The sequence below is a fragment of the Gymnogyps californianus genome, chromosome 3, assembly GCF_018139145.2.
Source record: "Gymnogyps californianus isolate 813 chromosome 3, ASM1813914v2, whole genome shotgun sequence".
NCBI lineage: Eukaryota > Metazoa > Chordata > Aves > Accipitriformes > Cathartidae > Gymnogyps > Gymnogyps californianus.
In genome coordinates, this window is record NC_059473.1 from 105,637,853 (window position 1) to 105,652,025 (window position 14,173).

A 14,173-nucleotide genomic window follows, 5' to 3' on the forward strand; every position below is an offset into this window, starting at 1 on the left:
TCCACAGCTGTGTTGCATGTTGAATTTTAAGAAAAAGTGTTGAGCTTCCAGCTTTCCTGGAAGTCAAGTTCAGGTTTTAGCAATGGTTGACAGACTGACTGGCCCTGGTGTCAAACCTTTAGATTGGAGGGTTGAGCCAGTGAGGACCTCAGAATCCACAGAGAGAAATTCCCAGGTAAAAGAAAGTTCATCTGCAGATAAGATGTCACATCCATAACTCAGAGTGTGACTAACTTTCTTGTTAGGCAAATCCCAGTTTATATATAGATCTGACATTATGCTGTTTGCCTTTTCTAGTTGAGTGACTTTAACACTCCCTATTTTTTTTAGATAAAATTGGAAGCCATTGCTTTTAGCAGCATTTTCAAATGGTCACATTGGATTATACTTCTTGTACTTAACATCAGAAAGCTGAATCGGGAGAAATCTGTTCTTAGTTGGCTTGCTGGTAAAAACCAGAATTAAAGGGGGTCTGGTTAAAGGGACAGACTATACATTGTTACTGGAATGGAAGAATGAATTTATGCTTTAGTATTGTAGAAACAGTGTATGTCCTTCTCTGCTGTCTTGCATGCTGTAATATTTGCTTTTTAAATAAAAACATAAAAGTACAATAACAAGATATTTGGATGTCTCCAGAAGTGCTGTGCAGAAGTTCCACAGAGTTGTTCCCTGTGTCCACATGTGTGTGCATTTTTATAATACATAGTGTGTAGGAAGCAAAAACACAGTGCTTTGGCCACAGTACAGTTTCTTCATCACACCTTCTTCCTCTGCTAATCTTGAAAATTTAGATTCCTCTTGCATTCCTGTCACTATGAATCCTGTTGTCCTTTTTAGTTTTTGAATTTGATACTTTTCCCTCTTACCATCGTTTTAATATTTAAGAAAAAATGGGAGGAGCAAGCTGCTCTTTAGTACCTGATATTTGGTTGTAAGTTGTACTGAAAAGGAAGATGCTGTCTTTGAAAAGAAAGTATAATTAGGAAAATTCTCTGTGCTCACTGAATATTTTTAATGTGGTTTTCCAATTGTTTTTCCAGATAAATCAGAATGCACAGATTCTGCTGTAAATTCAGCAACTGCCCAAGAGCTTTTACAATATCTTGAATCTCGCACCATCTCTTCCTCAGATGTGACTCTTCTACATCGGTTGAAATCCCTTGTATTGCTGCAGGATATTGAGAGATTGAAGGATGCTTTGAAACAATTCCAAGAACAATCCATGATGCCTCCTGGTAGGTACCATTCACTGATGTTCTTTTTTCTGTGGATTAAAATTCAGATTTGTCACAGGTTTTTTTTATTAGGAAGCTAAGTAAGTAATTATATAGTGGTAAATATATGCTTATACAAGATTTGAAAGCATAATTCCCACCGAAAATACAGTGATTTTCCCTCTTTCTTGTTTGGTTACGATCAATACAGAAACTTTTCATACTTTGCAGCAACTGTGGAGTACAAGATGATTCAGGTTCTTAAAACAATATTTTTTTAAATCTTAAGTGTTTTAAGATTTAATCACATTTAAAGCATATTTTTAATACATTCTCTTTGTAGACTTTTTAAATCACGGGAATTAACTTGTTTATCTTGGAGATTTCACTCATCCAGTTAAGGATTAATTTTACATGCATAACAATCAATAAAGCCCATTATTTCATTTCTTCTTGGTCACCTACGTGGCTTCTTTAACACACAGATTTTGCATGCCGAAGTTTGATTTACAGCTTTGGGGTTTTTTAAATATAAAGGTCTGGTTTAAGTTTCTAAAAAATACTGTTGATTGTGTAAAAATGTAGTCACTCTTTATAATAAATGATATTATAAAGTCATTCATAAAAAGAAAAATTATTCTGTTACTAAATTTTTTCATCTCTGAGGCACAAGTCTGATTTCATTCATGCTCCTTTTGTTCTCTATTATAACCCCTATAATTTTAGTAGAATTTTTGCTTGGACAGTTAATAGTTCCTCAAGTGAATGTGGGATCAGCATGTAGTCCATAGAAGGTATAACAATTCATTTTCCAAGTAGTCTTCATTTAAACAGTCATTGTTACTTGTCATTAGTACTTTTGTTGCAGCATCAGACAAATCTACAAGATGTGCTGAATTTTCTTGCCTCCCAAAGAATTTAATCAGAGTTGAGAGCACTTGCTATGGCGTGAGAGAATCTCAGCCATTTTAGATTGTGCTCTAAGTCTTTTGAAGAGTAATGACTGAGCTGGTAGTAGTGTGGTAACAGAGTAAATAAGACCATAGCCATCAGAGGCTTAGCAATAACATTCAAAGAAGAGACTACTGCTTGTAACATCGTTAAATAATTTACAGGATGATAGTGGCTAAAGATCCCAGCCAAGACTGGAGCCTACTGCATGCTATGCATTGTAAAATCACAGAAAAGAGAGAATTCCTGACTGTAGAGTTCATAGCTGATACATTTTGAAAAGGACACTCTTACAGAAGCACATACGTATTCTTTAAAGTGTAGATATGGATTATGACAACCCTTAAGGTTCTGATAGATCTGAAGTATCCACATATACATGGAACAAAATCCTTCTGTGCATTCAATAATTAATTTCAAGCCTAGATTCTATGATCTTAATTATAATCAGATAGTCTCATTGAATGTAATACACACTTCTAAACTAAGTAGGACTCAGCAGGCATAGTGGTAATGGTATTGGCCCTTTATTAAATGACCTAATTCAGCTTCTGTTCGTTAAATCAAAATGGAACTGTTGGAGTGACCACATTCAGGATGTTCCTTACAGGCCTTATCCAAATTCTGCCCAATATAGTAGGAATTCTGTTGGGCTTTGCAGCCTTGAGGCAAGCTGCTGTGTTTACTTTTATATAGCAGAAATGTCAAACTGAAGAGAGAAAAGAAAACAGAAGCAAATTAGAAACAAATCCATGCAACTACCCTAATTTTCTGATGTATGTATTTGTCACTTGAAAAGCAGAAGACAATTTTCTGAGTGATTTTTAAAATTAATTTATGTTTCTGCTGATACAGCCTGAAATTGTTTACTCTTCCAGTTGATTTTTTTTCCTAGTAACTGTTGTCACTCCGGGCTCAATTCTAATCTCATTCCAAGTTCACGGTGGTGTAACCATAGTAGTTGACTTGATATTCATGAGGTGCAACAATATAAGAAAGAGGAAAATACATTGTTATAAATTATTAAAGGATAATTAAACACCTGCTAGATATTAATTTGCCTCAGCAGAGTTTAGCAGTACATTCTATTTGTAATTCAGGAATTTCAGTGAATGAGAATACAGTGCTCAGAAATTTTACCTTGAATTAGGCTCTTGATTATACATTTTTTCCTACTTTTGGCTCAAAAATAGGTCTTTTTGCACAGTTTTTTTAAATTTTAGATTTCATTCCCAATGAACAGGTGATGAAAGTTAAGAGTTATTACAAAACTTGTTGTCTCAGCAAATTCAAGTTCTTGTTATAGAAATACATGTTAGGGCTGTTTATAAAGATAAAAATGTACAGTACATCATAGTAATCTCAGGGTTTTTTTACAATTTTGTCTGATTATCTGCCTTTTTTCTGTTTTGTTTATTTTTACTGGGGCATGATGTACTAGAAGAAAAGGTCATGCCTTATTAACATGATGAAAAGAAAACAATTTTTCTTAATTTTAGTACAGTGTATTATTTTTACAAAATAAACCCGTTCTATTCCCTGTAGTTCAAGAAGCAGCATGTTAACCCTTTTTCCTGTGGTTATGATTCTACTTAAGATGCCTGCATCAAAGGAATAATAATGGGTGCTATGTTTCGTTCAGTTTTATCTTTAATTCAAGGAAGGAAAGAGTAGGAAAAAAATGAGAAGGGATCCATCTCTTTCATATAAGTGCACATTCTCCATTAGTAAACTTTACAAAGTAAACATACCATTATATACCTTTTATTTCCTCATATATATATGTTACAGTTTGATCTAATTTTCCACTGGGGCTACCAAGTCCCACTTGGCAAGTTTATGCCTACTGATGATAAATTTGCTTTTCTTAGTAACTTTTTACAGACCCTTTAGAGTAAAGCTATGGACCGCCCAAGGTCTGCAGACCACAAATTGACAAGCACTGGTTCAAGACCATGTTTTGGTGTTCCCTTCACACCTCTTAGCATGTTATTCAGATTGGGAATGATGGTTCCACCAAAAGAAAAAAGAAACAACGAAGAAAAAAGTTTCTGTTTTATCTTATGCTCTTAGATCCCAATATTTGCAGTCATATCAAAGAAAGGTCTAACAAGGTTGGTGGGAGGGTCTGAAAAATTTTGCAGGAAGAGGAAATTGCTAAGGAGATTGAAACAGAAAAATTATCAACATTAAGGTATTATCTTTAACCCTTCATTTAAATGAGAAGACATACTTGAACAAGAAAATCTCTATGGTTAAGAGATACTGGTTGTTCTGTCTAGTTGTCATCCTCCATCAACTTACCTTGTACTTTGTGCTTCAAGTTACTCCATCAAGTTACCTTTGACCTTGTACTTCAGCAATCACACAAAGTTGAGGTTGGTCAAGAGTTGTTGTTTGAACATGACTATTTGAAGTGTCATTGTTCTCAGACTGTAAAAAAGAATAAAGTGTCCTATTACTATTTCCATTTATTTGGTAGCCTTTAACAAAAAGTACTTACCTCTACCTAAAGTCTTCTGTAAGTGCAGGGAAGAGAATGTTTAGAAGTCAAATAGACATGCATTTCTCGTGATGGGAGCTTGACTGATCTCTGTCAGCAAGTCGGTGGCTATTTGTAAAAGGAAGCCAGACACCTTCATGATCCTGCACAGTGCAGTAGGCAAAGGAGAAGAGCTGTGAGTGGAAGTAATGCTCTATTTGCTGGTTGGAAACTGTAGCTTTTGAAATGAGGGCTACTTAATTCCTATTTCACATCAATTATTAAAGCATAGGTGATCACCTAATTAAAAAAAAAGTCATTATCTCCTAATTTATGAACTCATTCAGCTTCTACTCATCAACTTCATTCCATTATCTATTAACATTTTCCCTTTGTTGGTTAGTGTCACGTCTCAAATATACTCTTCTCTTGTTGCCTAGGAAATTATCACTCACAGAAGAGCTAGAAGCTTCTTTTAACTGCCTTTTTTTGGAGAGTTGTCCTTTATATATGTCTCCATTGCAGGGGGTGGGGGGGATGTGTTTTGCAGACCAGAAATAATACAGTTAGTTACTGTGTGCCAACAATGCACAGGCTGGATACACAGAGGCCCTAAAATAATTAAATTTAACCTTTTTTTTTTTTTTTTTGAATGAACATTCAAAGAAAAGGAAATGAAATGTGAAAGCTATATTAGCATAACATTATAGAATCATCTTAAATGTGATATTATGTGATAAGTACTGTAGAAAGTCCTGTCGTTAAAAATAAATAAAGTCACATAGATAATCTCTGAATTAAGACAGAAGCCATGGCATTTTGAGGCTTTAATGCAGCTGTCTGTATAGGACAACTCATTCTCAACTGGGGCTTCTAGGTGCTACTGTAAGTTAAATAATGTGTGAAATTACTCTCCAGACAGAAAGAAGTGGAGAAGATTGCACTCTTTTAGCCTTGCCCATATGATCGTGTCATTTCGATCTCCTTTTTTTCTGAATTATTGAATCATAACAAATAGGACATTCCAAAATATAGAACCAAAATTGTTTCTCATACAAATAACTGACCTCCTAAAAGAAAATGCACCTGTTCATCTAGAAATTCATATGTATTAGTCTTCAAGCTCCAATATCTTCATTGGTTTTATTGAAATGCTAATATCGAATGGAAACAGATGTTTGCACAAGTCTTTTTCTTTAATGTTCAGAAATGTCATAGAGGTATTTTAGGAGGAATGTGTTTTCTGTGTTTCAGATCATACCAAGATAGTCATGTCTCTGTTTCACTACTGGATTACAGATATCCTTCCTGTGAAGAACAGGAAATAAAGCCTTGCCTGTGTCCATATGTGCAGGGTTAAAATTTAATATACAAACTCTTAACCAAGTAGCAACTGTTCAGGAAGAGCAGTGTCAATACACATTCTACACCTTCAGGTAAATGAATTATTTTTCTGTGTTACGAACTCCAGAAGACAATAAACAGGTTATAACTACATGTGATTTTTGTGTTTGGTTGGTCAAGAATATCCATGTGGTGTATGGCCTGAGTCTTCAGCTGGATTAGTATGTACATTTCACTTTAGGATAAGGGACTTATCTGGAATGATAAAGTCTATCAAGTATTTTGTTTAAGAAGTATAGGGGTTTTTTTGTTGTTTATAAATTGATCATTCCTTTCTGGAAGTTTTATTTCTTGACTTTTCTTGTTTATCTGATGTATCTGTTTACCTGAAAAACAGAAATATATTTTTATATTTAAATGTAAGCAACAATATGTCTGAGGAATGTATTTTTGCTGAATAAACTGCTACATTATAGAAACAGATAAATTTCTACATGTGGGTCATGTGGGTACTGTTTGGAGTTATGCAGAAACTTGGATGGCGTTTTCAGAAGTATTCCATGGCCCAGCCTGTTACAATCTGATGGGCTTCACTGACTGCAGAATTGTGGGACTGGGTTCTCTGGCTGATTACTGTGTAGTCTTTCTGCAACTGAATTTATCCGTGTGTAGATGACACAGTAAATAATATCCATGGTTGTAAAATGTTTTGGAATCCTGAAGAAAAAAATGCTTTGTAGGTGAGAGGCTCTTTCTCAGCTGAGTCATTCACCTGGTAGTTGATACAGAGCAAACCGTTTCTCATATCTTAGTGTGTTAGTTTCTTAGGGGCAACATATTTATCTCCTCCAACATGTGGTTGGAGATATATTGCTGATGAGACTATATAAACATTTTGTGGGTTTTTTGCTTTGTTTTTTTATTATATTACCTGATACATCATATTGCAAGGCATTGGTTTTAGTGATGCTCAAAAATGTATAATAAAAATACAATCATATCTCTTTCTCGTTAATTGAAGAAGTTAAAAGGGGTTCTGTATCATGCCAAAGGATTGCAGGTGCAGAAAAAATGGTCTTATGGCTAAGGCAGCCGTGTGCAGCTCTGGAGAACTTGAGTTAGGTCTGTATCTGCTAGGAAAGATATTTAAACCAGACTTTGCAGAGGGGAAACTAATAGTGTGTTCCCTGTTTTAATGCTCCTGACTTGCTAACACATAGGCACTGAACCGTAGCTGTGACTTTTCACTGAGATGCTGTGTGCCATAGTCCCACATCTGGAGAATGAAGAAAATATCACTTGAATGTGAAGCACCTAGATACTCTATTGACAGACCCCACAGGAAATTAATCACTTCATCCTCAGATTAAGGTTTGAGTGTCGTGCAGTAAATGAGGCCTAGGAACCGCACAAAAAGGATATACAGCAACTCATTAGGTAAGCATCATCTGTCATATACACTGAATATGAACAAATAAATGAGATCATGTAATTAAAGACAGTATTTTGAAACACAAGTACAAACCAGGTCAAATGAGGACCGTACAAACAACTGTAGAGCCTGCATTTCCTGATACTCGAGTGACTGTGCTGAGGGATGTTGTAAGGCTGCTGCCTTGGGTGGACCCCAGGACCTGGGGATTCTTCCTCCTTGTCCTCTGGATCCCAGGCTGGTGCACCTCGAGACCTGGATGTCTCTCCGTCCAACGCCAGTGGAGGCGACTGCAGCTTTCATGTTTCCAGGTTCAGCCGGTAGTGAGGCTTAGCACATATCTCAGGGACACACGCATGCGCGCACACACACGTGCGACACTCACATGGCTGACTACGCAGGCTGCCACACACAGGGCACTGCCTTTAACAAAACGCATGAGTTAACCCTGCCAGGACTCACATAAGACACGAGTACAGTCATCTTCTCTGACTGATTGGAATTGAAGTTCACAAGTGAAAACACACATACCTTCACTTCCTAGATTCCCAATCATACCCCCATCGCAGATCCCTCAAATACCAGCACAGGCCCCAGCTTCTGTCATGTCCCTGCCTGGATCCTGGGCCCTTGTACCTGCTCTATGGGTCTCCTACTCACCAGCTAGTCCAGCTTGACAGACGCTATCACATGTTCACACACTCATCTCACAAGCACTCACACACTCGTCTCACGGTTTTGTTTATTGCTTTAATTTCTCTTCTTTATTATTTCTGTTTCAGTGCTTGGCCATTTCTCATAATATTAAAGTGATTTTTAAAATTACACTGGATTTTAAATAGCTGCATACAGAAGAGCAGATTTGGGTATCTTTGCCAAACAGAAATATTTTGTACTATCAGTAGTCTAATCCTAGAATGTGAGTAAAATTTCTCAGGTCAAAAATGTACTTTGCTTGAATCAGGTAATAATGGGGAAAAGATTACTTTCAGTCTCTCTTATTTCCCTTCATTTTAACCACTGTAAGAGCCTTATATTCTGTGCAGAAATCAGCTGGTCGTAACAAAGCAAGCCTGGGAACAGTTTCAGAGCCTAGCTAGTTAAGAGTCAGTGATATCTGATGTCTTTGTAAATGACCTGCAATAGGAGCTGAATCTTACACTTATCAACCTGCCACTATTACACAAACAGGGATTATAGAGAGTAGAGGATAAAGTAAAATCTGAGATGTTGGAGAGTTTAGAAAATTGGACCAAATTCAAGCAGAGAAATTGTAGATTGTCATTGTAGATAGATGCAATCACATAAGAGTGTATTTGTTTCTGAAACAAACGTGCCAAACAACAATGTGCTGAACTGCAACGTGCGTAAAGACACTTAAGAGCAATACACGAAAGAACACAGGAGAAAGATCTAGTTTAAAAGCAAAAGAAATGGACATTACTCATCTTATAATAATATCAATTAGGCAATGTACTAAAAATGGCAGGGGGGCAGAATTATGTGGTTCTATGTTTAACATCCTATTTGCAGTCAAAAAGATTTCATACACCAGAATTTTAATACCTGGTCACTTGTCTGTGCTGCTTCTCTAAAAGAAATCGTGCTGAATCTCCCTACACCTTTTGTGGTTTACTTGAGCAGTGGTGTAACCAACACGGCTGGGATATGAAAACTGAAAAATTTAAATTAATATCCACCAGTGAACACAGTGTGTTTTACATTTCACTATACATGGCTCCTTCAACATAGCAATGAAACATTTATCGCTTTGGCTTTTCATGCTAAACTCATAAATGGCAAAGGAGATGGCGTTGAAGTTTCTGCTTCTGCCACATCATTCAGTCTAATGAATGTGCAGTATCACGTGGAATTTCTGAGGCATGGAAGAGTTTTTTAAGAGGACTTTGCATCAGAGAACTTCAGACTGAACTGCGCACGCATTTTTATCAGCATGGTTCAAACTTCTGGGAAGATAGAACTTTAAAATTTTGTTTTTAAAACCTACGTGGACTCCAACAGTAGGAAGAATTTAAGGATCAACTAGAAAGTAGCCTGCATGTGGCTTCAAGAATTAACTTTCTAGTTTGCGTAACTAAACATTACACAGGGAGGAAGGAACAGCAGCATAGTGGAAGAGAAATCAGGCTCTGAGTAGGTAGTGGTCCCTTCCTTAGGCTCTGTGTACAAGGAAGACTGCAGAGGCTGAAGTAGTTTTGGGCATCTGTAGTAGTGAATAGCTGGTCAATACGCTTGTGTGCAAAGGTGTGAGTTCAAAGCCATTACCTCTATATATAGGTACATGTTTTCTTCTCAAAATTGCCTGTAAGACCTTAATTCTTCTCTTTAGTGGATATGTAATGTGGGAATCAGTCTCTAATGTTACAGATTTTTACTGCTTCATAAGGGGTGTAATATTTTATATAGCACTTTACAATCATGTAGAGTTATAAATTCTTTAATGTGTTTTCTATGACAGCTGGCTTTTCTCCCCTGTACCAGTGCAGGGGGCTACTACTCAGTAGGCTGAATCTCTGAAATGACATGTGGGGAAAAAAAAGACTTTAAAAAAGAAAAGACAAGGAAGGAAAAAAGTGGTGAGTGGCAGCATGAAGGCAGAAAATTGTTAAGCTGTCTTTGACTGAAGAAAACATATTTCATCCAGTAATATCTGGTATATCACAAAACCAGTCCACAGAAGTAGAGTGGAAAGCGATGTGTTATGCTTGTACAGTATGCTACACATTAAGTATAATAACAAAGAATGGTAGTGAAAAAAGCCAGCAAACTGTAAGATTGGAAAAATGCATTGTATTTAATATTTAGGCCAACCTCAGGTTATAGCTATGTAGATTTTGTGATTAATTGCTTCAGCCCTAGATTGCACCTAAGGAGGGCTGCATTGCACATGTTTATGCAGCTAATTTAGCTTCACTGTTAACTACTTTACCCTCTGCATTGCATCTAAGTAAATTTTGTTGAATAGGATAATTACAATGTCTGAGTATTTCACAATTTTTAATATAAGTTTTTCTTAGATGAAAAAAATGTATCTTTTTAAACTGCTAGATACATGCTGAACTAAGCCATGGGGGAAAAGCACTACATGAGTATAAAGAAAAAGCAGAAATTTACAAATGCTATGTTTCCTACATCTAAAGATCTAGGAAAAAAAAAATATATATTCTATGATTATTTGAAAACAGTGTATATGCACCACAGTTATTCAAGGTCAAATATATAGCTTTAATAAGGATGTTCTCCAAGCTGAGTGCTTAACTTTGTAGATATAATAGTCTGTAGTCATTTTAATGATGCATATACATTTGTAAAATGTATAAGCAAGCTGTAGTTCTCTGTAACATTATTACTGCAATGCTACATCCTGGTTTAGGATACATAATGCAAAAAAAAAGTGTTATCTAAGATTGAAGAGGACTACACAAAAATAGAGAAGGAATGAATCTGTGGTTCAATACCTTCTTTTCTTTTGCATCAACTCTAGGCTGCTTTAGGTTGCATCAACTAGAGGCTGCTTTTCTTCACTTTCAAGATCTTTGCCAGTCTTGCAGTCCCTCAGTCAGTGCACAGATGATTCCTCCATCCTCTCAGCCTCTGATACTAGCTTCCATCACCCATTTGCTGTATTTTCAGATTAACACATTTGTGCTTTTTCCCACAATGCCATCCACAGCTCTCTACAGAGCAGTCTTTCTATCGTCTTCCTTTCTTTCTTTAAAACTCTCCTTTGCCATGCTGCTGCCCAAAAGCTTGGCAACAGCTAGGTCAGTAGTGTGCTAAGACAACTGCCTACTGTGCTGACTAATGTTGCCTTATTGTATCTGTGTACTCCCACATCAATCTGCCTATTTTCTCATCTGTTTTCTCCTTTCTTAAACTAGTAGCAATTTGATGCAGGGTTTGGCCTGCTGCACAGCACCCAGCACAGCAAATTTCTGTTACATCTGAGGTGCATCTGAGGTCGTGGTTTAACCTCAGCTGGCAACTAAGCACCACACAGCCGCTTGCTCACTCCCCCCACGGTGGGATGGGGGAGAGAATCAGAAGAGTAAAAGTGAGAAAGTTCGTGGGTTGAGATAAAGACAGTTTAACAGGTAAAGCAAAAGCCACGCACGCAAGCAAAGCGAACAAGGAATTCACTCCCTACTTCCCATCAGCAGGCAGGTGTTCATCCATCTCCAGGAAAGCAGGGCTCCATCACACGTAACGGTGACTTGGGAAGACAAACGCCATCACTCTGAACGTCCTCCCCTTCCTTCTTCTTCCCCCAGCTTTATATGCTGAGCATGATGTCCTATGGTCTGGCATATCCCTTTTGTCAGTTGGGGTCAGCTGTCCCGGCTGTGTCCCCTCCCAGCTTCTTGTGCACCCCAGCCTCCTCACTGGTGGGGTGGGTGAGAAGCAGAAACACCTTGACTCTGTGTAAGCACTGCTCAGCAATAACTAAAACATCCCTGTATTGTCAACACTGTTTTCAGCACAAACCCAAAACACAGCCCGATACTAGTTACTACGAAGAAAATTAACTCTATCCCAGCCAAAACCAACACAGGTGCCAATGTGCTAGGGGAATGTAATAGACTTAACTACAATCAAGAATATGCTAGAACATGTAAGCAAGGCTGCTAATAGTTAAAAATGGCATAATAATTTTACATTGCACACATGATCAGTCTCGTAAAGCAGGGACCTGGTTCGCCCTAGTAGACACTTTGGAGGCAGTGTTCATCTGCAGCTTGCTAAGGAGAGCTTGGAGGCATGCAGGGTGGGATTAATTTCTCCTAACTTCAGATGTCTACAGTGTAGATGTTTCCATCTGAGCTGCCTGTCCTAAAGAACTTTATGATCTCTGGGATGAAACAGATACTTGTACAGCCCAATATAACTGATTGCTTCTAGACATCTATTTTAGGATAAGAACAATGGTACAAATGGAAGAACTTATGTCTTTACTTTGTTACGGGAGCATAAACAGGTAGGTCAGATGGAAACATCTGCATTGCAGCCATCTGGATCTCGTCAAAAAAAATTCATTTACTGCATCTGAGAAAGGGTCAGGAATGTACCTGTTGCATGACCAAAACATCACCTACTCCTGGTGCTGCTCTGGCAGTGGCAAGCTCCTTCAACTTGGACAGGGCTGTGACCCTCCCTTCTTGCTGCTTTCATATCTTCTGTTGGGAAGCCATTGCCTGGGAGCTGTAAAAGGGAGAAGGAGAAGAAGAGTAAGGAGCTGTTGTATAGCTGTGCTTGGAACTCACCCAGCACAAGCTGAGGAGGTGCTTCTCCTGCTCTTCCTCTTGATGCCTTCATGCGATCATGTGCAAAGTGGCCTCCACCACTTCTCAGATAGGCTCACTGAAAGATTGCTGTGTGATTTATTCCTCCTTCCAGTAACAATAATGAAGTGGAAGTGAATATAAATGCACAGAAAAGGAGTAACTATTGCTAGGAATATCAAACTAATGACCCATTACCTGTGTTCTAGAGAGTGAATCAATAGCAAATACTTTTTTTTCAGAATCACAGGAGTAATCACCAAACTCTGTAGACATAATGATAGCTGTTTGATCTCTGTCTGGCATGTTGGAGCTTAAAATGAAGGTCATGTTCAAATCTGATTGGAATTCAGGGAAAGCATCTTAGCTTATTACCATTACTATAGTGCTGGATTCTATTTACATTGGTAAACAGTTTAAAATACTTGACATATTATTCAATTAAATCTGTGATTGCTAACTGACAGACCAAAGTGCATTGATTTTTCTAACCACATTAAGCTAAGTACATGGCACAGTGTTTCATTAGCCTGTCTGCTTAACCCTTTCACATTAATTCAATTACCCAGTATAAAATTAATGTGTAAAATATTAAATAACTCTAAATTTCTAAATTAGAAGGCGTTGCAAGAATATATTCATCTCAATAGTTTCTGACATATATTTATTACTGGATGATTTACAGTCTGCTGCGGATCACATTGTTATCCAGATGGCAAAAGTCACTCAGAAAGTTTTTTCTCTGTACTCACTCAGTAAATTGATAGATTCATAGAGGGTAAGACTAAAAAGGACATGAGATTATCTTCTCTGACCCCATTTACATCCCTGGTCATAAATTTTCCTTTTACTTCAGGGTGAAGACCAGTAACTTGCGTCTGACAAAAGCACAATTTGTGGTTTTTGCTAAAGCAAGTCTTCTGCAGACAGACAAACTTGATTTAAAGACATCAAGAAATGAAGACTTAGCCCCTTCTCTGGTCATTTATTCCAGTACTCAGTCACTCTCACGGTTAGAAACACGTGCCTCATTTTAAATTTGAATTTGTCTAGATTTAACTTGCAGCCATTAGTTCCTGGTATGCTTTTCTTCACTAGATTAAGTAGTCCCTCACTAGCCACTATTTTCTGTCTGTGAAAGTTTTTGGACACTGTAATCAAGCTCCAATGCAATGTCCTTTTTGCTACCCTAAATATTATCTCTTTAAATTACTTGGTTTAAGGCATTTTCTACAGCTTTCGAATTGTTTTTGTAGCTCTCTTGTACATTCTCTCCATTTTTTTTTTCACCATTTAGAGAACAAGTGTGCTGGAACTGCACATAGAACTTCATTTAAAATCTCAGCAGTGCCAACTTTCGTACTCACTACTCCATCATTTGTGGGTCCACTTTTTGCCATAGGATTGTATCGGGAGTCCATGTTGAATTATTTGTCATAGTAGAGAA

General features: G+C 37.4%; 1 protein-coding gene across 1 annotated transcript in view; it reads left to right on the top strand.

The window, feature by feature from the left end:
- ERICH1 (glutamate rich 1) overlaps positions 1 to 14,173 on the top strand; it is a 104,758-nt gene that overhangs the window by 71,458 nt on the left and 19,127 nt on the right. The window contains exon 6 of the mRNA XM_050893973.1: positions 1,044 to 1,238. Within this exon, the coding sequence (XP_050749930.1) occupies positions 1,044 to 1,238 (195 nt within the window). The remainder of the gene's footprint in view (positions 1 to 1,043; positions 1,239 to 14,173) is intronic.